Source organism: Schistocerca gregaria, chromosome 1, assembly GCF_023897955.1.
Source record: "Schistocerca gregaria isolate iqSchGreg1 chromosome 1, iqSchGreg1.2, whole genome shotgun sequence".
Lineage (NCBI taxonomy): Eukaryota > Metazoa > Arthropoda > Insecta > Orthoptera > Acrididae > Schistocerca > Schistocerca gregaria.
In genome coordinates, this window is record NC_064920.1 from 1034811363 (window position 1) to 1034835749 (window position 24387).

At 39.0% G+C, this 24387-nt stretch overlaps 1 protein-coding gene across 4 annotated transcripts in view; it reads right to left on the bottom strand.

Moving 5' to 3' along the window:
- Window positions 1-4006: 4006 nt before the first annotated feature.
- LOC126279438 (trafficking protein particle complex subunit 11) overlaps window positions 4007-24387 on the bottom strand; it is a 98454-nt gene continuing 78073 nt past the window's right edge. For all 4 annotated transcript variants that reach the window (XM_049979679.1, XM_049979678.1, XM_049979677.1 and 1 more), the window contains exons 17-20: window positions 18993-19150; window positions 15642-15861; window positions 5588-5773; window positions 4007-4185 (exon numbers count right to left, since the gene is read on the bottom strand). In XM_049979679.1, the coding sequence (XP_049835636.1) occupies window positions 4141-4185; window positions 5588-5773; window positions 15642-15861; window positions 18993-19150 (609 nt within the window). In that variant the 3' untranslated portion in view covers window positions 4007-4140. The remainder of the gene's footprint in view (window positions 4186-5587; window positions 5774-15641; window positions 15862-18992; window positions 19151-24387) is intronic.

Genomic DNA, 24387 nt, shown 5'->3' on the forward strand with positions numbered 1-24387 from the left:
CATTTGGCTAGGCTGCTAAAGGTCATAATAGAAACGCCAGGATTCTGGAACAGCAGAAAGAAAACAAACAGCCATCCACCTAATGGGAAGAGTTTGTGAAAGTCTGTCATCAATATCATAATTTCATATTTTATACAAATTACTTCATATTAGACTGTCGCAAAACAAAAATCTCTTAATAACTGCTTCAACATAAAAAGTGCCAAACTGATATATGCATTGAAAACAGAAATGTCAAGACATCCATAAAATGCAAATAATTCATAGTGGTCTGCCAACAACACATTCCACTTTTCAATATAAATCATTACTAATATTTCGCCATACAAATTGCTAGATACATCTATAGTAGTAAAGTCAATATGCTGCAACAGCAAAAACTGCATGCACAAAGGGCCATCTACACAATGCGGGTAATACTCATGTGCTTTCATCACCACACGTAAAATTAGGTATTTTCTGTGAATTAAACAGTCTCAGCCACACACCTCTACAAGTATTCGATAGGTTAGATGAATTCACTGATATCTATTTCAATACAAAATCATTAAAGACACATATATACCGTACAGGAATGCTGAGAAGGAATATCTACTTATATCATGAATGTCAATAACCAGCCAAATCAATATTTGCAGAAATAACACTACTTACAATACGTAATTTGTATTTCTGGCTAACAACTTGTCATTTGCTCAACAAAGCCCTGCTTTCGATTGACTGCCACCAACCAACAACACAGTCATTGCCAACATTTGCACTACACTGCAAATAAGAGTAGCATGTGGATGGTCCACAGTAAAGTTTAGCCTATAATCACATTCCTAAGTTTCAGAAAACATGTTCCTTTTTCTATGAAGAAAAGCGGCAATATTATGATAGTAGATTTTGTTTCATTATTTAGTATTAAGGTCTCTGTCGATAACTGAAACTAACAGTATTATGATAAAAAAAAAACTCATGGCCTATAAATGTAAGCTATGAACTGTTTTCAAATTAATAAGAAATCCATAATTTGAAGATTTATTTGTTACCATGATACACATTTGTGATCTTCGTTGATTGATTGATTGTTACTTTAACAAATAATGTGTGTCATCACTATTTTGTCAATGACAAATCATCTACTCATTGCACCAGAATGATAATTATGAGATTTTCTTTATAGGTGATCACAAGATAATATGAAATACTTCTGCACACTACAGAGAAGTGTGTTTCCGTGAATTAATCAGACAGACATTTTAAAATTGAAATTATTTACTTAACTTACTTCTTATTGCACAAAAAGAATCTTCACTCACAAAAGGATTTAGAGAAATTCTAAAATGTCACTGAGAAATCTATACCACTTAGTTTTCAAAGGTCTTCCTGGACCCTGAAATTTCCATGCAGTGGAACCTCCTTAATGAGCACCTCCTATCACATGCAATTTGCATAATGAGCAAAACAAATTGTGAAAAAATAACTCACTTAACGAACGATGTTTCACATAATGAGTGACAACAACTTAGTGTGATGTCAGCACAGCGGGGGAAATGTCCAACAATATGAACACCTTTGACGCTCGGCAGGGGCATATGAAGAATGCTTATGCATATGCGTGTACTGCAGTCTGGGTTTAGCGCTGTTCCTGCTACCATTTTAGTGCAGCTTGTGATCGCACATTTTGCTAAAATTGTGTTCACACGGTCCTTTTTCTCTGTGCAAATTTTTATAACCTTCAAAGAAATGTCCCCAAAGATAAAGCTGCAACAAAGCAACCATAACAGAAAGAAAATGACCTTCAAAATGTAACACAAAATCATGGAAAAACGCAAATGTGGTGTGGGTGTTGCTGATTTGCATGCACATAAAATCGGTCCGCATCAACTGTTTGCACTATCCTCAAAAACAAGGACAAGGTTAAGGAGATAGATGCTTCAAAGGGAGTGACAAGAGTATCTACACAATGGTTTTGTATTCCAGATGATGTCGAAAGGTTGCTCCTTATACGGATAAATGAAAAGCAATTGCAAGAAAACACTATTAACAAGAACATCATGTGTGTGAAGGTGAGAATGATTTTCACTGTCCTCATTAAAAAGACAGATGGATCATCAGTGGCCCAAAGAAGTCTTTATGCGAAGTCGTGGATGGTTTGAGAAGTTTAAGAGAAGAAGCGGCATTGATAAAAATGTGATGCACAGCGAAGCAACCAGCTCTGACACAAAGGCAGCAGAGAACTTTGTCAGCAACTATAAGATGCTCGTAGATTCTGAGGGTTATCTGCCGCAACAGGTTTTTAATTATGACAAGAGGGTCTATTCTGGAAAAAGATGCTGGAGCTCACCTTTATAACAGCAAAGGAGAATGCATTACCCTCTCACAAGCCAACAAGAGACTATCTCACAATGTATTTCTGTGCGAATGCAAGTGGCAATTTGAAAATTACGCTGCTTGTTTATTACTAAGGAGCTCCATGAGCCTTCAAAAAGTGTAAAGTCGAGAAGAGCAGGTTAAATGTGATTTGGAGGTCCAACAACAAGGCTTGGGTGACTTTTGATCTGTTTTGTGATTGCATCAATGAAGTGTTTGGTCCTTTGGTGAAATAATATTTGCTTTAAATGAATCTGCTATTCCATTTCTTACTTATTTTGCACAATGCTCCCACCCATTTCTCCAAGCCAACAGGGCCACCTCCTTGTAGAATTTCAAGTCTTCAAGATCCAATTTCTGCCCCCCCCCCCCCCCCCCCCCACCCCAACACCACTCTGTTACTCCACCCTATGGACCGGCAGATTATTTCTAACTTTAAGACGATCTATGGTAAAGCATTCTTCGAGCATTGCTTAGAACTGACTGAGGCTATCAATCTCACTCTCAGAGAGTTTTGGAAATATCGTTTCAACATTGCTGCCTGTGTCAAGATGCTCGAAGAGGCATGGTAAGGGGTTACCAAGAGAACTCTGCTTGGAAGAAGCTTTGGCCAGAGTACTTTGGCAGATGTGACTTGAGACATTTGAGTCAGTACCTGTGGAACCTGCACTCAACAAGACTGCATCTTTGGCCGAGAGCATGGGACCAGAAGTGGATAACAATGATATCTATGAGCTTGTGGAAGATCACAGCCAAGAAATGACAACTGGAAAGCTTATGGAGTTGCAGTGTGTTTCACAGCAGGAAGTAGGATTCTTCAGACGATGAGGTGGAGGAGGCAGTAACAGCAAAGCAGCAATATTCTGGCACAATAAAAGAAATGTTGAAAGCATGAAAATCAGTTGCATCATGGCATTAAAAATCATCACCCCAGTAAAGCAGTGCTAAGTGCACTACAAATTTATTTGACAATAACGCTGTGTCGAATTTTTGTCAAGTGTTGAAGTGTCAGCAGAAACAAATGACAGCTTCCTAGTAAAAGAAAAAAAAATAGTTATGTATCGTGAATAATAAAGGATGTACTACTACTGTAGGTACAATTTTCTTTGAATAAATGGCATTATTAAGATAAATCTTTTAGTAATTTATCTGCACAGAACACATTATCGTATTTTACATGAACTTATATGGGATAAATTGATTCTCTTAAGGAGTGTTTCACGCTATGAGTAAGATTCTGGAACAAATTACGCTCACTGTGCAAGGTTCCACTATTACGTTTCTAAAGAGCTTTTGTGATACAATAGTTAAATAATGTATCTGTCATAACATTCTCATTAAAAACATTGACCTGATGTTTCAAATCTTTTATGAGAATATTCATAAATCTCATCAAACAATTAATAATTAATACAGTTTTAGATTAAAATATTTTCAAGCTCTTTTCCTCAGCTATTTTCATAGCCAAGGAGGAGCCTGAAAACAAATTACATTCTAATACCATAAATGTTCATTTCTGCTTGGTGAAGTGGATGAAATATAATAATTAAGAATTTATTCAATGTCAGTTCATACACAAATATAATATCTACAGTTTTAAAAAGAAACACACACACATAGAGAAAGGCTAATAGGTCTTTTATACAAATACTGAATAGTTATCTTTATTTCAGCAATAAATATATTTACAAAATGGTAAATACTTTTATTTATCCGAAAAGATGACAGGGCATAGTTTCTTAGCAGGGTGTCACATAACACCCAAGCAACTTTTTATGGAAACTAAGATGCAACTGCGACAGATGTTGCAGCTTTCTTTGCCTGTGGCTGTAACATAGAAGATTTTTTATGAATGTACTTGGAAAAAAAGTTCACTAAAACTGAAGTAGTTATTAAATTTACAACTACAAAATTATTGTTAGTCAAAAAAATATTCTCATTTACAATAATTGTTAAAATGATTAATAATTAAAATACGATCTTTTGTGTAGTAAAAAATACAGATAATGTGGAAAAACTGAAGTAAAAAAGAATTCTTGGACTTAAGTTATGAAGATACATCTAAGACTAAATTAACTGATACTAATGATTTTAATGAGTATAAGATGTAGAGAAATGACAAACACACAGAGAGAAACGAGAAAGACATGAGGTAGCTTCTAAAGTATTACTGGGATTAACATTACGTAAAGGATAACTCTAAGTCCAATGATGACTGATTTAAATTCGCATCTTATGTTGCTATTTGTCCCAAGAATTTAAAATTTAGAAAGAACAAACGAGCGTTACATCTACGCAACTACTCTGCAATTAACAGCCTCAGACAGTTTCTTTACTGTTACACTCTCTTACAGCGCATGGGAAAGATGATAGCTGAATCTTTCTGTGCGAGCTCAGATTCCTCATATTTCATTATGATTATCATTCTTCCTTGTGAAGGTGGGTGTCAACAAAATATTTCGCATACAGAGGAAAAGTTGGTGACTGAAATTTCCTGAAGAGTCTTCATCCAATGAAAAATGCCTTTGTTTTAATGACTGCCAATAACTTTTTCAGTGTCCTCCATCAATCTTGTCTAGTAAGTATGCCTTACCACACAGCAATACTCCAGAAATGCAAAGACAAGCGTAGTGTTGCCAATATCTTTAGTATATCTGTTGCATCTTCTGTGTGTTCTGGAAATAGAGCACAGTCTTTGGTTTGCCTTCCCCACAACATTTTTCTATGTGATCATTTCGATTTAAATTGCAATTGTAGACCCTATGTAATTAGTTGAAATGACAGCCTATAGATTTGTTTGATTTTTTGTTACACAGAAATTTAATGGATTCCTTTTAGTATTATTGTGGATGACTGCACACTATTTATTGATTACAGTCAACTGCACTTTTTGCACCATACATATATCTTGTCTAAATCATTTTGCAATTGCTTTTGATTTTCTGACAACATTACTAGATGGTAAACTACAGCATCATCTGCTGAAAGATAATTTTTAAACTTGACAACACTCTTACTGAATCTTTAACCTTCATTTTATGTTTGTTCTCTAACCTTTCATATCTGCCATCTGAACTTATTTGTCCCTGGCAGCAATGATCCAATTAGTTTTTGTTTCTGCCTTATTTTCGCCCTTACCACAGTACATGAGTTTTGGTTTAAATTTGAAATTTAAAACTGGAAGTCTCTAAAAAAAACCTTAAATCTGAAAAAAAAAATGAAAAATTACCATGACATAAACGTGAGACGGCAAGGAACGTTCTAGTAGTTCAGAGAGAAGAGACTGATGTACAGGAGAGTCTGATCTTTCCACAGGTGTAAGCTTCAGTCTTGGCAGTGCAACAAGACCAGAGAGTAGAGGATATAAATTGTAGTCCAATGTACGAATACTGTCTGGAAGTATTCTTAACTGCAACTAAAGAAACAAACATAATAAGTATGTGCGCAATTAATGGGGAAGTCAATAAAAGTTTTAGCATCATCAATCAGTCAGTGATTAGAAACATATGTTGTATACAGAGCAGTATGTAATGTAAGGGTAGATAACTATGTCATGTAATTATTAACTAAGCTGCAACCACTATGCTGCTTTCTATGTGGGCATGACAACTAACAAGCTGGCTGCCTGCATGAATGCCCAGCGACAAACTGACCAAGAGATGGCTCGAGCTTCCAGTAGCTAAACTTGCTGCCCAACACAGTGTGCTTCACTTCAATAACTGCTTCGCAGCCTGCATCATCTGGATCTTTCTACCAACACCAACTTTTCTTAATTGAACAGGGAACCCTCTCTACAATACATCATATGTTCCCATAATCCCACTGACCTCAACTTACACTAGTCTCTGTCCTTCACCTGCCTATCCCACTCCCACTCCAGCACTACATAACTTCTGTTCCATCAAGGCACCCACTAGTCATTTTTTCCCCTTCTGTGCTTCTCTCTTTTTCCACTCATCTTCCCCGTCCTCCTCCTAAACTGCACCTTGCAGCCCTATCCTGTCCCCTTCACATCCCTGCATGCTCCCACAAGCAAGTCCATATGTTCCACCATCCCATTCTGTGAACTCCCCTCATCCCATGCTGCCTCCTTATCCCCCAACACTGGACTACTACTCCCATGAGGCACAGTTACAACTCATTCCAGCCACAGTTATCAGAGACAGTGGTCACATGTATGTGAGTTGTGCTTGTGTGTGTGCATGTTTTCTACTTCAGAAGAAGGCCTTGTGGCCAAAAGCCAAACCATATAATAGTCATGTCGTTGTGCCCGTCTGCAACTCAATGTCTCCTCTATATGGTGAGCGGCAACCTATCCTTTTCATAATACCGTTGTTATTTAATGCTATGCTTTCCATAGTTCATTATTTACAAAAATGAGCTAATATTTTTGGCACCAACAAATCAGCCATAAAATACAAAGAAAATTTAACTAATGTATATAAACCTCTGTTGGTACATAGAGCAACTGTAGTAACTGAAAATATGAAGAAATGCACTTTTACACTAGCATGTTTAAGTCTTAGTCCTGATGTGACTCCGAAAGGTCGGTCTGATGCCATTTCTCATTCCTCTTAATTGGCAGTTACCTTCTTCATTTCAGCATAACTGCTGCATTCCATAGTGTCAATGATCTGCCTTATGCACTAATACTTAGGTCTGCCTGCCACTGTAATCACCCCCCCCCCCCCCCTCTTTTCCCCTGCACCACCTCCCCGTCCATTATAAATTCCTGGAATCTCTAAATACATTCTTCCAATTAAATTTCACATGGTCCTATTCCAAATCCTATGCCACTTTCCTTGACATTGATCTCATCCTCACTGAAGGTCAACAACACACTTCTGTTCACATTGCACCCACTAACAAACAATGATGTTGATCTCATCCTCACTAAAGGTCAACTAAACACATCTGTTCACATTAGACCTACTAACAAACAAGAGTTCTTACATTTTGACAGCTGCCATTGTTTCCATGTCAAACATTCATTCTCATACAGCCTTGGCATTTGATGTAAACATATTTCTACAGATACACACTCTTTACAGCAATACACCACCATTCTCCCTTCAGCCTTCGCTGGATGTAAGTTCTCCTCTGGCCTAGCTCAAAAGCATGTTTCCTGGGCCACCACATCCAATCCTGGTACTGCTGATCCCTCCAAAAAACAACTTAGCAATACTCCTCATCACTCACTACTATCCTGGTCTTGAATGTATTAATCAGCTATTTCGACAAGGCAACGACTTCCACCGTGCCCCAAAATGAGGTTTTTTCTGTACGAGACTTTGTCTATCACACCTGGAATAGCTTTTTGTCACCCTCCCAATCTCTAAAATATCCTTGTTAGGCACTATGCTCATTTTGCAGCCATCTCCCTATCCTATGTCACTTACCCCTGTGACTGTCCCCAGAGCAGGACTTGCCTTATGCATTCTCATACCACCACCTACACCAGCCCTGTAACTGGCAAAACATACTATCAAAGGGAGAGCCATCTGTGAAATGACATGTCATATACCAGCTGTTATTTAAACACTGTTTGGCCCTTTACATCGGCATGACTACCACCAAGCTATCAATCCGGATGTGTGGGGATAAGCAGACGGTATACACTTGTAACACACAATCTCCTGTTGCAGAGCATGTCAGCCGTGACCTCAGTGCCATTTTGCCACACAAGCCATCTGGATTCTTCCTCCCCCAGACAACAGTTTCTTGAACTCCACAGTTGTGAAGGGGCACTACGACATAGCCTTGGTTCTTGCCACCCACCTGGCATTAATTTATGTAAATTTCTTCGGTCTCAGTATTTCTTCACAGCAATTATTGCTTTCTTCACTCCCTTTTAACTTTCTACGTCTTTCATTTTCTGTCCTGTCTATTTTTTGCTGTCCCTCTCCCACCTCTATCACATACAATTAACTTAGCTTTTCACTCTTATTAACTCATACATGATGTTTTAGCAGTAATCTCTGTATTGCATATACCCTATCTTCCACCTTTAAATTGGATTGGTTAGGGAAAGAGACCAAACAGCGAGGTCATCGGTCTCATTGGATTGGGAAGGACAGGGAAGGAAGTCGGCCATGCCCTTTCAAAGGAACCATCCCGGCATTTGCCTGGAGCGATTTAGGGAAATCACGGAAAACCTAAATCAGGATGGCCGGACGCGGGATTGAATCGTCGTCGTCCTGAATGCGAGTGCAGTGTGCTAACCCCTGCGCCACCTCGCTCGGTCCCACCTTTAAACTCTCAGGTTTTCAAATCTTGTCTGGTGCAGTCCCCAACAATCAGTCTTTCCTTGTAATCCCATATGGAAATGCTCTCATGACCTAGGGTTCTGGGCAACTTTCCCAAACCCGACCCCTTTTCCTAAACCTTGCCAGCCCTTTTCTTTCACCCCTCTTTCTTCCTCTTCAATCTTCCTGCCAAGAAGAGAAGCCACTGGCTCTGAAAGCTAGCAAACTGTAATACCTTTTACATGTGTGTTCTTCCACAGCTTGGTGAGTAGATATTTTTTTATGTACCAAGTTACTTATATTTTCAAGGTTATTTTTGCAGTATCATAACCATTATTTCTCAAGTCAACAACCTTTTTTCTCAACACATACTAATCACACAGGGATGAATGAAACATCATTAGAAAGCTTTTTTAACAGGCTTCCAATATGCATACCGATTTTGCACTAAACTAAATATTTTTAGAAAATTTCAACATACAAGTGACTTTACTACCGTAGGCAAAAGAGCATCATGGATGCCAGCTTCATACCTGTATTTTAAGAAGCTAATGTATTAATCATGAATAAGCAACTCCCTTTTCAACAGTATTGCGAAATGGGTAGATGCTGCTCACTATACAGTGGAGATGCTGAGTTACAGATAAGCACAAAAAAAAGACTGTCAGAAAGTGAGCAATGCCTTCAAGGAAAACAGACAATTAAAATACATACACACACACACACACACACACACACACACACACACACACACACACACACACACACACAGGTATTGTTAGTGCACACTGTAAAATCAAACATGATTTTCTGAAGGTTTAGAAACATGTTCTTTCCAGCTGTGACTGGTTTGAAATCATTTATGAAAAATAGATTTTCTGAAAGCAAACTAAATGTGATCTATTTCTGTAATTTTTACAAAAATCCAGATTGAAATGATTTTGTAGAAATTTTGACAGCAGTATGTGAATTACATTTTATATTGGAAAGCCTTATATCACTATGTTACTGGGTCCACAGTTTCATGTTTCTCGTGCTTTTAATCAACGAGATATAAGAAGGCAGAGTTAAAACTTTATTCACAGTGCAATTGTCCTTACTAGTATTCTTCAATTTATGTAGCACTGCTAGTCCATGTTGGAATGTTCCGTGTGTGTGTGTGTGTGTGTGTGTGTGTGGGTGTGTGTGTGTGTGTGTGTGTGTGTGTGTGTGTGTGTGTGTGTGTGTGTGTGTGTAAGGGGGGGAGGGGGGGGGGGCTTAAAACGTGTTGCTTCAAATTCAAATAAGACTAAGTTTTAATAACAAATCATCTTTTCACAAAAATTGTCATCTTTTCAACAACTGTGTGGAGCATTGGAAAATGGTAAGTGAATGAAATTTTATAGTCCACATTCTTGAGATACCAACCACCTGCATATTAAGTTTCATGTTATGCATCTGTTTACTCCATGAGATATAAGACTCCAAAAGTTTAAATTTTTTTCATGCTGCAATTTTTGGGCCCAACTTTGATTCAAATTATCTAGCATTGTTAGCCTGCACTGGATAACCAAATATACTTATTTTTTGCTGTTAGAACCTAACCAGGGTCTTTCTAATGGGCCCAGTTTTGAAAGTTTTATATAACAGTTTTTTGCAAAATCAGTTCGAAAATACCACATTTTTTTCAAAATCTTCAAGCTAGCACTTCATTTATTCAGTGCTGGAATGTATTACATATATGAAACTTTATATTTGAGAACTTCGTGTTGTTAGCCTACATTTAGGTTCATATTTATCATACCTTTAATCCCTGAGATACAGGAAGTGAAAATTCTTTTGATTATATTTAAGAGTACACAAAGTTGTCCAAGATGTCCAATTTTATTTCTTCTAATGAAATATAGCCTTAGATGTAATAGCTCAAAGTCACCAGAAACTCATGCTCGTCTTATGCGAATTGGAGTCAAACAAGTGACTATATCCCAGTCAGTATTGCTTCGATGAACATTAAACTTTACCAATGTTTGTTGGTGACATGCAAATGTTCACATAAAATTTCAATGAGTTCCATGAAGGAAGAGCAGGGCAGGCCTAGGTTAGCTGACATGGAATGACCCAGCAGATATTCAGAGCATTGGACACACGATCTTGTCAGCCAATAGCAACATCACTGGTAAGTAGCACGAACACACAAATATGAAAAATTATAGGTTTAAATTAAACAACAGAAATTATTGATTTAAATTAATACACACAGATGCAGTATAGCTACAACAAAAGCTAAGTTTTCACATATAATGCTGGCCCCCAAAAATTTGGCAGGATCCTAAGAACACAGCTGAAGCTGCAGCAACGGAATATTTCTGACAAGCATGATTATAAATTTCACTGCTGTCTATCAAACATTTTGTGGGTTAGCTGGCAGAATATATATTCCATTAAACACTTCGGCTTGCTGTTGATACTATTTCTTTAAATTCAAGCCACATCTGGTCTACACTTACATTATTAATTTGGAAGTAGTGGAGATTGTCTCTCGGGAAGGCATCAAGTCAATTTTTATTTGCCTTTTTAATAGGTATATTCTTAAAGGCATCAAGTCAATTTTTATTGAGGTCAAATGTGTTTTCACAACCATTTACTATTCACATGGTCTCATGAACTAACTACTCGAAATAATTTTCAGAGAAGGCTTTTAGCGCAATTTTGGATGATGTTTTATGCATACTTCCACAATAAAACATGTATTTTCGCCAACATGTTGAGGGTAAATTAAAGTCACTGCAAATTATAATTGTATGAGTCAGATATGTGTCTGAAATTAAACTCAAGGTATCTTTGAACATTTCCATAATTGGATCATCTGAGCTGGGAGGTCGCTAAAAGGATCAAGTTATTATTTTATTCCAGTTGCCAAGAATGACCTTTACCAACAATAGCTCACAGGAATTATCAACTTCAATTTTGTTACAAGATAAACTACTGCTAACAGCAACAAACACATCACTGCTAACTGTGTTCGGCCTATTCTTCCAGAACACCATTAGGTTCTTCACAAAAATATTTGCTGAATTTATCTCTGGCTTTAGTCAGCTTTCGGTGGCTATAATGAATTTAGCATCGGTGCTTTCTATTAGCACTTGGAGCCATGGTACTTTCCCAATACAGTAACAACAATTTACAAACTGTTATACCGATGGTTCCTATATCAATGATTGCACCTGGGTGGTGTCTGGTGTTGGTGCTATTCACTTCAGGACACACTCAATTTAATCAGCAAGAGATCTGATGGTGCTCTGCTGGCCTTTTTCAAGCATATTTTAATATCAATTTACTTCCTACTATGTAAAGATCAATTTTATGAACAGACTGAAGGACTGTCAACAGTTACTCTCTTATCTCCAGTAGTGGCAAATCTGTTTATGGAGAGATTTGAGGATGGGGCACTTAGAACTGTTGCCTAGCAGGTACGTTGACAACACATTCGTCATTTGGCCACATGGCCAGGAAAGACTGGACGAGTTCCTTGACCATCTGAACTCGAGACACCCCCACATTTAGTTCACAATGGAACTAGAGAATGATGGTCGGCTTCTATTCCTAGATGTCTTCGTGAAAAGGATGACAAACAGAACATTAGACCATAGTGTGTATAAGGAATCAACACACACTGACATATCTACACACTGACAGCTGCCATTATCCAGCACAGAAGAATGGGGTATTGAGGCGACTTTTACACTAAGCCAAGACACTGTCCAACTCAGACAGCTTGGCAGCAGAGTTAGAATACCTACAGAAAGCGTTTACAGACAATGGGTACTCAAACAGGGAGATCCACTAAGCGCTATGATCCGTCATATGATCTGATGTAATGGCAGGCGCAGGGAAAGGAGGAGGAGAAAAACAAACAGAAGAAAATACCAGGAGGGTAGCCTTTCTACCATATGCACAGTCTATATCTGTTGAGATCAGTAGGATCCTGAAAAACCACAAAATCACAAGTGCATTCTGCCCACCAAACAAGATCAGGGCACTCTGTGCAATGGACATAGATAATCTGGGGTTAAGAAAATCTGGTGTCTACCTTATACCATGTGAAGGTGGTATGTCGTACATTGGTCAGACCACCAAAAAAGTTAACATTATATGTAAAGAACACCAAAGACATACCAGGCTATGACAGGCCACTGAATCTGCAGTAGTAGAAAATTTCTTGGAACTTGAACATGCTATGAGTCATGATAAAACCACGACCCTGGCTCAGACACACAGATTTCGGGAGAGAGTGATTACTGAATCTATCGAAATCAAGATGACAGAGAACCTGATCAATTGGGATGCAGGATACCAGCTCAGAATGGCATGGAATCTGGCTTTGTAACTTCTAGAGAAACAATGGAATAAGGTTCCCTTCTCTTGTAATGAACCCCAGATGACCAGGGGTGTAATAACAGGATCAAATCTCTTATGGGGCCTTAGGCAGCAGCTACCTCCTCAGGAGACAACTGTTGTGCTCACAGACAAGAGAGGGAATAAGATCAACCACCCAATACCTCAGGCAGCATACAGCCTGAGAGCAGACACAGTACAGAACTACAGATGGCGGCCAACGACACCAGAGGTTACTGTGGCATGTACAGACAGAATATGAAACTTCCACATCAGCCTGATTTGCTCAGTTGCCAACAGCATGATGAATGTCCGCAGCATGTTGATAGTGCTAGGAACGTCCTGGTGGGTGTGGACCTAGCACAGAAACCCTTGGCACAGCTGCTAGCAGGCAAAACAGTGGAAACTGGCACAGGTGGAAAACAGAATGCATAGAGACAAATAGCACTGCTAGAAACTGTTGCAGCAGGCAAGGATGGTGTAGGGAACAACAGTCATAAGTATGGGACATGATCAGCTTGTTCGCCCGTTGCAGGAAACGTCTGATGAAGACGCCAAGTTATGATGTCGAAATATCGTGTTGGGAAGATGCAGGCTACTGGTAGTACATCCGACTCCAAGAGGTCCCACTGTATGGCTGTGGCAATATAAGAAATTACAAAATGAATAAAACTTAATTTTTTTTGCCCCCCCTCCATCCTCTTTCCTTAAAATTACGGTTTGCGGATTATTTGATGGTGTCAATTATTCGTATATATACTGTATGTAGATGGAAGTTACTCGTACCCTGTACCGTTTGACCCTGCAATTTTCCTGGTCTCAATTTCAGCTAGCCCCTGGTACCACCACCACCACCTCCTCCTCCTGTTCCCCACCCTTCTGTCTTCCACCCCCACTCTCTTCCTTACTCCACATGTATCAATTCCCTCACTTTAAACTCACACTGATGTGCAGAAACTGCATAAATTTATTGTAAACACAAATAAATATTACATTGTAAGACCTAACAATATTATTTATTTAACAGCTGGTGGAGCAGTAACACCTAACACAACCATGCCCCAAAAATAAATTGTTGTTGTTGTTGTGGTCTTCAGTCCTGAGACTGGTTTGATGCAGCTCTCCATGCTACTCTATCCTGTGCAAGCTTCTTCATCTCCCTGTATCTGCTGCAACCTACATCCTTCTGAATCTGCTTAGTGTATTCATCTCTTGGTCTCCCTCTACGATTTTTACACTCCATGCTGCCCTCCAATACTAAATTGGTGATCTCTTGATGCCTCAGAACATGTCCTACCAACCGATCCCTTCTCCTAGTCAAGTTGTGCCACAAACTTCTCTTCTCCCCAATCCTATTCAATACTTCCTCATTAGTTATGTGATCTACCCATCTAATCTTCAGCATTCTTCTGTAGCACCACATTTCAAAACCTTCTATTCTCTTTTTGTCCAAACAATTTATCGACCATGTTTCACTTCCATACATGGCTATACTCCATACAAATACTTTCAGAATTGACTTCCTGACACTTAAATCTATACTCGATGTTAACAAATTTCTCTTCTTCACAAATGGTTTCCTTGCCATTGCCAGTCTACATTTTATATCCTCTCTACTTCGACCATCATCAGTTATTTTGCTCCCCAAATAGCTAAACTCCTTTACTACTTTAAGTGTCTCATTTCCTAATCTAATTCCCTCAGCATCACCCGACTTAATTCGACTACATTCCATTATCCTCGTTTTGCTTTTGTTGATATTCATCTTATATCCTCATTTCAAGACACTGTCCATTCCATTCAACTGCTCTTCCAAGTCCTTTGCTGTCTCTAACAGAATTACAATGTCATCGGCGAACCTCAAAGTTTTTATTTCTTCTCCATGGATTTTAATATCCACTCCAAATTTTTCTTTTGTTTCCTTTACTGCTTGATCAATATACAGATTGAATAACATCGGGGAGAGACTGTCCCTAAGGGTATACTGGTCATTTGCCATGTCTCTGCTGCAGTCAAATTTCGTATTATCACTAGTGCTGGTGCCTCTTGGCACTTTTTGAAAGTGGCACAGTTCACAAACAGCAAAAAAATATAATGGATGGATGTGTGTGTGTGTGTGTGTGTGTGTGTGTGTGTGTGTGTGTGTGTGTGTGTGTTCGCGCGCGCGCGCCAGTGTACACCTGTCCTTTTTTCCACCCTAAGGTAAGTCTTTCCGCTCCCAGGATTGGAATGACTCCTTACCCCCTCCCTTAAAACCCACATCCTTTCGTAAAACAAAGATTCCAAGACTTACCAACCGGGAAAGCGCCGGCAGACAGGCCAATGAACAAAACACACAAACACACACACAGAATTACTAGCTTTCGCAACCGATGGTTGCTTCTTCAGGAAGCTTGGGTTAAAAAGGATTTTTTCTCCTTATTTAGCTGTACTTAACTCCTTTTTTAAATTCTGTTATATATGCACCAGTTTTTCAAAATGAAAGGACTTCTAAAGTTCTATGATAAAAAATCTACCATGTTTTCTAGTTTTTACAACTGGTATTTAGGCATTCTGTTTCTGTTTGAAAATTATTAAAATTAAAATTAATGTCCTTATTTTAAACACTTATTCATCTGTGTCTTTCTTTCTTCTCAAATATGACAGTTTGTGTTAATACCTTACCTGTTTATGTCCAGCAAACATAAATGCTTCACTGGCTTCCATGCTGAGATCCAGTTCTAGGAGCAGTTCAGTATGGTTGCGTATCAGGTATGACACAGCCATGGGAGTGCGCACCCAACCATGAGCAGGTAAACGCATTTCAACTGCAAGTGGTGATGCCTCAACCCGGATTGTAGGCATCATAATGCTACTGCTTGTAACCTGGCTGTTGCTGCCTTTCCTGTGGTGTTTTACACATATGAGAAACAGTTAAAAATTAAAAGTGTAGTAAGAGCTCACGTTTTGATAGCATTGCAATGTGTAATGTTCTAGCAGGTATGGTGCGAGGTGGTTGTGTCTTATTGACATAATATTTCAACATCATGTGATCCTTGACTACTAAAGTATCAGGAACTCTTCTAAGAAACTTCCACATGGGAAAAATATATTAAAAACAAAGATTCCAAGACTTAGCAAGCGGGAAAGCGCCAGCAGACAGGCACAATAAAATAACACACAAACACACACACAAAATTTCTAGCTTTTGCAACCAACGGTTGCTTCTTCAGGAAAGAGGGAAGAAGAGGGAAAGACGAAAGGATGTGGGTTTTAAGGGAGAGGGTAAGGAGTCATTCCAATCCCGGGAGCAGAAAGACTTACCTTAGGGGGAAAAAGGATAGGTATATACTCGCGCGCGCACACACACACACACACACACACACACACACACACACACACACACACACACACACACACATATATCCATCCATACATATACAGACAGAAGCAGACATATTTAAATGCAAAGAGTTTGGGCAGAGATTCCCCTAAGGTAAGTCTTTCCACTCCTGGGATTGGAATGACTCCTTACCCTCACCCTTAAAACCCACATCCTTTCGTCTTTCCCTGTCCTTCCCTCTTTCCTGAAGAAGCAACCGTTGGTTGCGAAAGCTAGAAATTTTGTGTGTGTGTTATTTTATTGTGCCTGTCTACCGGCGCTTTCCCGCTTGGTAATTCTTGGAATCTTTGTTTTTAATATATTTTTCCCAAACGCACCCTGCCCATCTGAAGCATCCAGTACATGTTCCACTCCCACTGGTAGTGAGTGGTGTCCAGGTGGCATGTCAGTGGCCAGTTACCCTGGGGATGAGATTCCCCCTTAAAATCAATAAAAGAGTGCCAGGGAGCTCAGTTCAGGCCACAAATAAGGAAATCAGGCACTGACACGGTAGCTGGATGCTGTTCACGGCCAGTGGAAACACACCAGATAAAGATCACCACGGATGGGTGAAGAGCACTTGGATGCAGATAGTGTGCAGCATTCCAAATTCAGGGCTGCAGAAAGGTGAAAGGAGGGGAGTAACGAGCACACACAAAAAGAAGAGCAGCCCCTTGATGCTTGAGTATGTCAGAGAGCAACTGGTGATGACAACAAGGTACGTTGTTGAAATAATGTGCCAAGAAGACATAATAACCTGGCAGAATACCTGCAATAACATTATACACTAAAAGTGATGGTTATTCTCAATTGCCAACACATAAATTTCAAGAGACTAAAAGTCTGTCAGTATCTGAAAAGGTTGTAAGTCCATCAAAATGGAGAAGGGTCCATGTTATGTTTTGTAAGACAGGTGGCCACTTTTAATGGGAAAAGGTAGGATGAATATTGCAGACAGCATGGCACATAATGGCAGGACAGTACCTATGAATAAAGAGAAATTGCTTAGGAACACAAGAGAGATGCATAGAAATCTGAGTGAGTGAAAATAAGGAAGGAGTATAACTTGGTTTCACAGTTGAAAATTATTAACTGACTAAATTTGGCAAAAATTAACAATGCCAAGGAGAACACATAACTGCAATGAACTTTACAGCACAGATTAAGTACACGACGGGACCCAATTACCTGTAATCAGAGCCTCTCAATGCCACAACATGGAATGAAAGAGGCTATCTACATGTTTCTGGGAAATTTCTATCCACTAGTCATCAGCCACAAAGCATCAATAATCACTTCTGGACGTCCATGGCAAACAAGTTTATGGAAATTTGTGGTAAGGGCTATGGGACCAAACTGCTATCCAGAAAGTAAAAGATGTTTTGAAATTAAAAAATTAACAAAAAGAAATTATTGTATACTTTTTAAAGGTACACTCTTAAGCCGTTTATCTACACATCTGGCATTCAAATTGAGGCACTTATTACATCATCACTCACATTATTCAATACCATCTCTGTAGAAATCTGCCACCAGCAATTGCAACCATTGGTTTATACTGGTGTGCCATTTGCCATCAGTGTCAAAGCATTGAGTAGCAAGCCATGTGTTCATTGCTAGGAAGAGGGGTTGTTGCTCATCACCAAATCCAGGTGACTCTACAGAAGCGAGCCATGGGTCTCTTACAAACAAGAAGAAAGTAAGAGCCACAGCACTGAAATGAGATTTCATAGGACTATGAAATACTGTACAGGAGCAGAAATGTTATGAAACAGCAATGTTAGCAAGTGACTAAACACATTTCATATAAGAAGCAAAAATGAAGACACCAAAGACACCAGAAGAAAATGGAGTGAGCATCTCAACAGAATGAGCTATGGCAAACTACCTTAAAAGTCAGAAATTATAATCTGGTAGGCTGAAGACGCCTGGAAAGGCAAAGGAAGAGATGGGCACTGTAACAGGCAAATACTTAGTACTTGAAGTGCATGGGGGAAAAGAAAACTTTGAATTATACCGACAATTTCTGTCGTTTAGCAAGTTGCATTTTTTTGCCTTCACATGCAATTAGTTTCATATTGAAAACCATTTCCTAGCACTCATTTCTCTTTTCTTAGTAACATCTCATCTGTCTCAATATGTATTTTTTCATTGCAGTTTTTGAAGAAATGTAGTTGACTACCATTAGAAGGTAGTTCACGCATTAATAAAAATGTTTTGATGCAACCCTTTTTTGAAAGTCACACTTTTCACAATAATTTTTTAATAAGCAACCCCCCCCCCCCCACCTGCTACCTGGAACATTAAAGTTAGACTAGACTAGAATAACAAATAACAATTAGCATGGAAATGAAACTAAACAACGAAATACCACAGCCCTTTTTCTGGGTGGGAGTTGAGGTAGACAGACAGTGTGAGAGAGAGAGAGAAAGTGAGAGTGAGAGAGAACAGGGGTGGGGGGAGGAAGGAAGGAAGGCTGTAAATATCTATACTACTCAACAGCTCTCCTACATTATTTTCAATACTGGTGTTGGGTCATACCATTGTTTATCTTCCAGGCAAGATTTTTATCATAATATTAGTAATCATTCAAATTTATTTACTGAAACTTTTAAAATTTGTCCAGAGTTATAAATGAGTTTTAAGTGCTTTACCTTTTCCATTGTAAAGTGTACACCCCAAGCGCAACTGGCTGCTCAGCTGCCTGGTTTATACACACACAATAGGCTTCAGCCCCAATTTCACCATCTTTAAGACACACAGAACGCAACTGTGATTGCATTGTGGCATCCACAGAGCTAGCCTGCTGGGACTAACAAGATAAAACCATTGGAACATTAACCAAATGCATTATCATGAAACTATAATCACATAACACTTTATACAACAATGTATAAAAATCAACTAAATGTAGTTAAGTAAACATTATGTACAGTGTGCCAGAAAATTAATTTACCAATGTTACAAAGGCACAAAAAATATAGCTTAAGACTAAAAGGATGCAGCATAGTTCCTATCTAGGTATCAGATCATATAAACTAGACACAAAAAGAGGAGAGCCCGAGATTAGACAGTTAAAAGTAATCACTGGATTTGTGTCGTATTACACTTCACAAAATGGACATCGTCGACATTCAAGAAATGTTCAAAACAAACCAGTAACTTGCACCATGAACAGAGAATGAAAAATGGTGCACTGCAGTGATCATGAAGGTTCACATCGTCAAGATCGAATGATGCAAACTCCTTGTGAGTTAAGAAACTGTGCACAATGTTCAGCTAGGTATGCACTCTTAAAGAATGCATACATAATCATATTGGTGAGAACTGATGGAATGTGATGTCATGCAATCAAATGAGAAATAGTCTGCTGTAGAGCTTATACAAAAGCCTGCTATCCTTTAACACACAGCTGTAGATACTGTGATAACACACACATCCAGAGGCTGAATTTGTCCAGCGGTTCCCAGTGGTATCAATTACAATCTCTCACATTTTTCAAAGGGATTGTTTGCTCTAAAGGTACGATTTTTATACAAAGACCAGGTGTAAAGCAATAGCAGGTTATTTTGCCCAGATACTGGCCAAAAACAGTGCTCACACCACAGCTGTAGTTCTCTAATGCCCAGTTTCCCACTCTTTCTTGCTGTGATGTAAATATTCCCTATTGACCTCGCAAGGTCACACACACAAGATCATAGGGACAGAGCACCTCCAACTTCTCCCAGCACAATAAATAACTTTCCAGCTAACTTACCATCCAGATTAACAGTTGGCATACTTGTATATGAATATTTTACAGCAATTATGTTAGTTGAACTGGTGTGTGTGTGAAATCTTATGGGACTTAACTGCCACGGTCATCGGTCCTTATAGTTGATCTTGATACAACTGTCTTTCTACCTCTATTTTCCTGGGTTCAAACCCCAATTGATCTGAGTTGACAACAAATTCCTTACTGAATTATGGGGTCCATTTATTTATCTCAGCTACAAATTCTTTGGCTGATTCAGCAGTTTGCTGTTTGAAATTTCGTTATCTTACATCTTCCAATTCTGTAAGACTGTTTGAAGTTATACAACCATTCACTGCTTCCCTTGAAATCATTGTAATCTATGTCACTTGCAATTTGATGTGCACGGTCATTATCACTCTCATCCTGTACACTGTTATCAAGCATCCCTGAAACGCACAAACATCAGTTTTTGTAACAAGTGTGTCTTGTCCTCCCTTGAATATTTGTAGTTTTTCTTATGCACTACATGGTCATATTGCTACAGACTTATTTGGAATCTGTTCATAACTGCTTTTTAGTAAGCTGTGGATGATTTTCCATGTTCATAATTATGTTTAGTACCCACTCCTTGGACAACAATTGCCCTTTACATGTCACTGGAGACAGGATTTGTGGCTCCCTGTTCAACAATGATAGCTCGACACAAGTTTCAATTTCACTTTAACTGGTTAAGCCAATATTGTCACCATTGTACTCTTCATGTACATTTGTCCATGCAGTCCACTGACTCACCTTGCAGAAATGCTAATATTTCATCTTCCACTTCTTTCCTTGGGTTCCTTTCTGACAAAAGCCAACTTTGGCAACTGCTTTTTAGACGTTAAGCATTGTTTGTTTTATTTATCATTGCCATTGCTCAGCTTCGTATCAACACCACTAGATCTGTAGCACTGTTGCAAATTACTCGTCGACTAAACAGTTCAACCACGCTCTGTAGCCCCACGCTGTGCTCACCACTGGATATCTCCAGTCTGCCCCCTGTTGCCGTTACCAGCCAATATTGTGGTAGCAAAATGTGGGGAAAAGGGGGGAGGGGGAGGGGGGGCTCAAGCATCAAATATCATTGGTCTTTTTCAACCTCATGCTTAAGGTGTTCCTTGTGAGTGACTGGGAATGTGGTAGATCTAGTAGGTACAACAACTCTAAAAGAGATAGTTGGTTTTCATTTGCCATCTGAAGACATAGGTTGTAAGCAATTTTAAGTGACACTCAATGATAACATAGTTGTTGCATGTAAAACATGGTATGTGGTGTGCTGCATTCATATTAGCTGATAGCTCCATGATAAACTGAGAAATGGCAGCTCTATCTCTAACCACTAATGGCAACTTTGCCATGCTGTGTGCTTGTAAACAGCAATAAGTGCAAAAATAGTTGCTAGTAGTAGTGACAAGTGCAATGTTTGTGCGAGAAAAATGCATTTCAGGGAAAATTTGTACAAATCTGAGGATGGTGTGGATAACTATGACTCTGACTAAGATCCTGAATATGTTCCTTAACGTAAAAGTGCTTCAAAAGTAGTTGCTAATCGGATACGTGAGAGTAATTGTTTATGCATGTAAACAATGTTAAGTTGTGCCCCTCAGCATTGTTTAAATGAATTTACATTGTGAGATTAAATATTTCAGCAGCATTTCACTGTAATATTGATACACATACAAAATAATACCTCACTCTCAAAGGAAATTGACACAGGCCCCTTGACATAAGGAAAATGGGTACCATAATTATTTCTTTGCCTAAACAACATAGCTGGTTAACATGGAAGACAGTTCATACACTGTTGGCATTTGTATATGTTGTCCTGACAATGGGATAAAAACTGACTACAGAAGAAATATAGTTTTTCCCAAAACGTAAGAACCATTTTAGTTTGCTCAGTTGGAATAGTTCCCACAACGTTATTCTGAACACAGATCAATCAAATATAAATCTCACACATGATCAAATGGAACTAAAAGTATTAAATACATTTTAAGACTGTTGACAATGGAAAGAGTGAAGGCAACAAATTTGAGATGTTGAGGCCTCAATATGTACATAAGCAAAACTCAGAAATTTCCTGAGTTTTTTGGACAAATAACTCTTCTGAGCTAACAGAAAAGAGAGTGCCTGAAAACATAGTGAAGCACCCAGAAGCGGAGGAGGAAACAAAGTGCAACATCACAGATTGAGAGATTATGTGATTTTATTTGAGTGATAACAATATTGAGTCAAATTTACAAGGAACAAGGGCAGTATGAGCCCACTTATCAGTAGGATGATGCATTCCCTCTGGCCCATATGCATGCAGTGATTCAGTTCAACATCATAAAACCAATTTATCCCCTACCAAGGCAAGCTAGTCAACATCTATTGCAATTTGTCTTTGACATCCTGGCTACTGGCACTGAGGTGGAGTTGACTCTGAACTGATCTAACATGTGTTCTATTGAGGACAGATGCGAGGTTCTTGCTGACCAAAGGAACACCTCCACATCATGCACACAGTCAATACACACGTACACTACATGTGTACGAGCATTATCCTGTTGAAAAAAAGAACATGATACTGTCAAATTATGACACACCGTTGTGCCATCAGAGTTCCCTCTATCACTACAGGTTGTGAGTCATACGCAATGGCTCCCCACACCATGACACCATGAGGAACATAACTATGGCTCTCCAAAACATTGGAAGAAAGTGAGATCTCCTCAGTCACCATAATATCCACCAATGATGCTATCGGGTAGTCCACAACTGTAATTCACCACTGAATACAATGTGACACCATTCACCACCAGTCTGGGTTTCCCAATCATGGTACCAATCCAAACATAGCTGTTTGTGTTGTAGTGTTATGGCAGCCTACACATGGGACAGTTATTCCCTAGACTGGTTGTTGCTAGTCTCCAACTAATGGTGTAGTATTATATTACACAAAATGTTGGCAGTAGTCCATTACATGTTCTCAGATGGCACTCGTGTGAAGGGGTTATGATGTGCTTGGTGCACAATACGGCAATCTTCCGTTGCTGTTGTCAGATGTGGTTGACCAGAAAATAGATGACGACCCTGGCACAAATTTTCATTTGTTGCCATTCAATTTATTTTGATGCCTAATTACAGCTAATATTGGAATTTCACATTTTTATGTAAATATACAGCTGTGGGGTCATAAATGGTGTCTGTTCTTTTAGACTTGTCTGAAAGGACAGACACCTTACCCATAAATCTTATTTACATGACCGCCTTCATGTTCCCATGTAATCCAATGTTGGGCCACTTATCCGAATGCTCCACAAATCTGGATACCGCACAATGGACACCGTCAATGAGACACTTTACAAGAAGTGTCAGGTGTTGATAATGCTATCATCATCTCTGTGTCCTTAGCAGTGACCACTTAATATCTATCATTGTGCCCACCCATTTTATATAACCCACAACATCCCGTAACAACACAAACATACTATGGTTGCCATTTTACCTGCCACAGAGAATTGCAACTATCATTTACACAACAAAATTGAAATTCCAACAGCAGCTACAATCGGGCATCAAAATAAATTGAATGGCGACAAGTGAAAATTAGTCCTGAATCAAGATTTCCCACTTTACTTACACGGTCGTCTTAATGACATCTGCTATCTGAGCGCACTTCCTGTCCAAACTCCCAACTTGTCACACACTACATATGTAACATTCCCTGTCCAATCTCATGCTGATCGCCGCAATACATCAAACAGAGACTGCATCTTTACTGAATGACTATTAATTGCCATCAAGGCACATATAAAGCACGGGATTTCAAGCAATGAGGGTAATGCACAGGTGAAGCTACATATATAGTGCGCAACAAGTTGGGAATCTGGGTTGGTAGGAAGCGTACTCGGATAGCCGAAGTGGTTAAAGCTACAGCTCTTGTAAAGCAGGAAAACTGGGTTTGAGCCCAGGTCTGCCACAAATCTTCACTTATAGCCACTGAATTAATTTTGATGCCTGATTGTGGCTAATGCCAGAGTTTCAATTTCGTCATACTGTATACGGCTGTGGGATCATGTAAGAACTTTCAGACATGCTCGAAAGACATATAAATATATGTGTCTTGACAGCAATTAATGACCACTCAGTGCAGATACACACTTCATCTGACCTCCTGCAGAATCAGCACGAGGCTGCAATCAATGAGGGCAATGGACAGGAGATGCTACGTACATAGTGTGCGACAACGTAGCCAAAGTAGTTAAGGTGACTGCTCACACAAATTG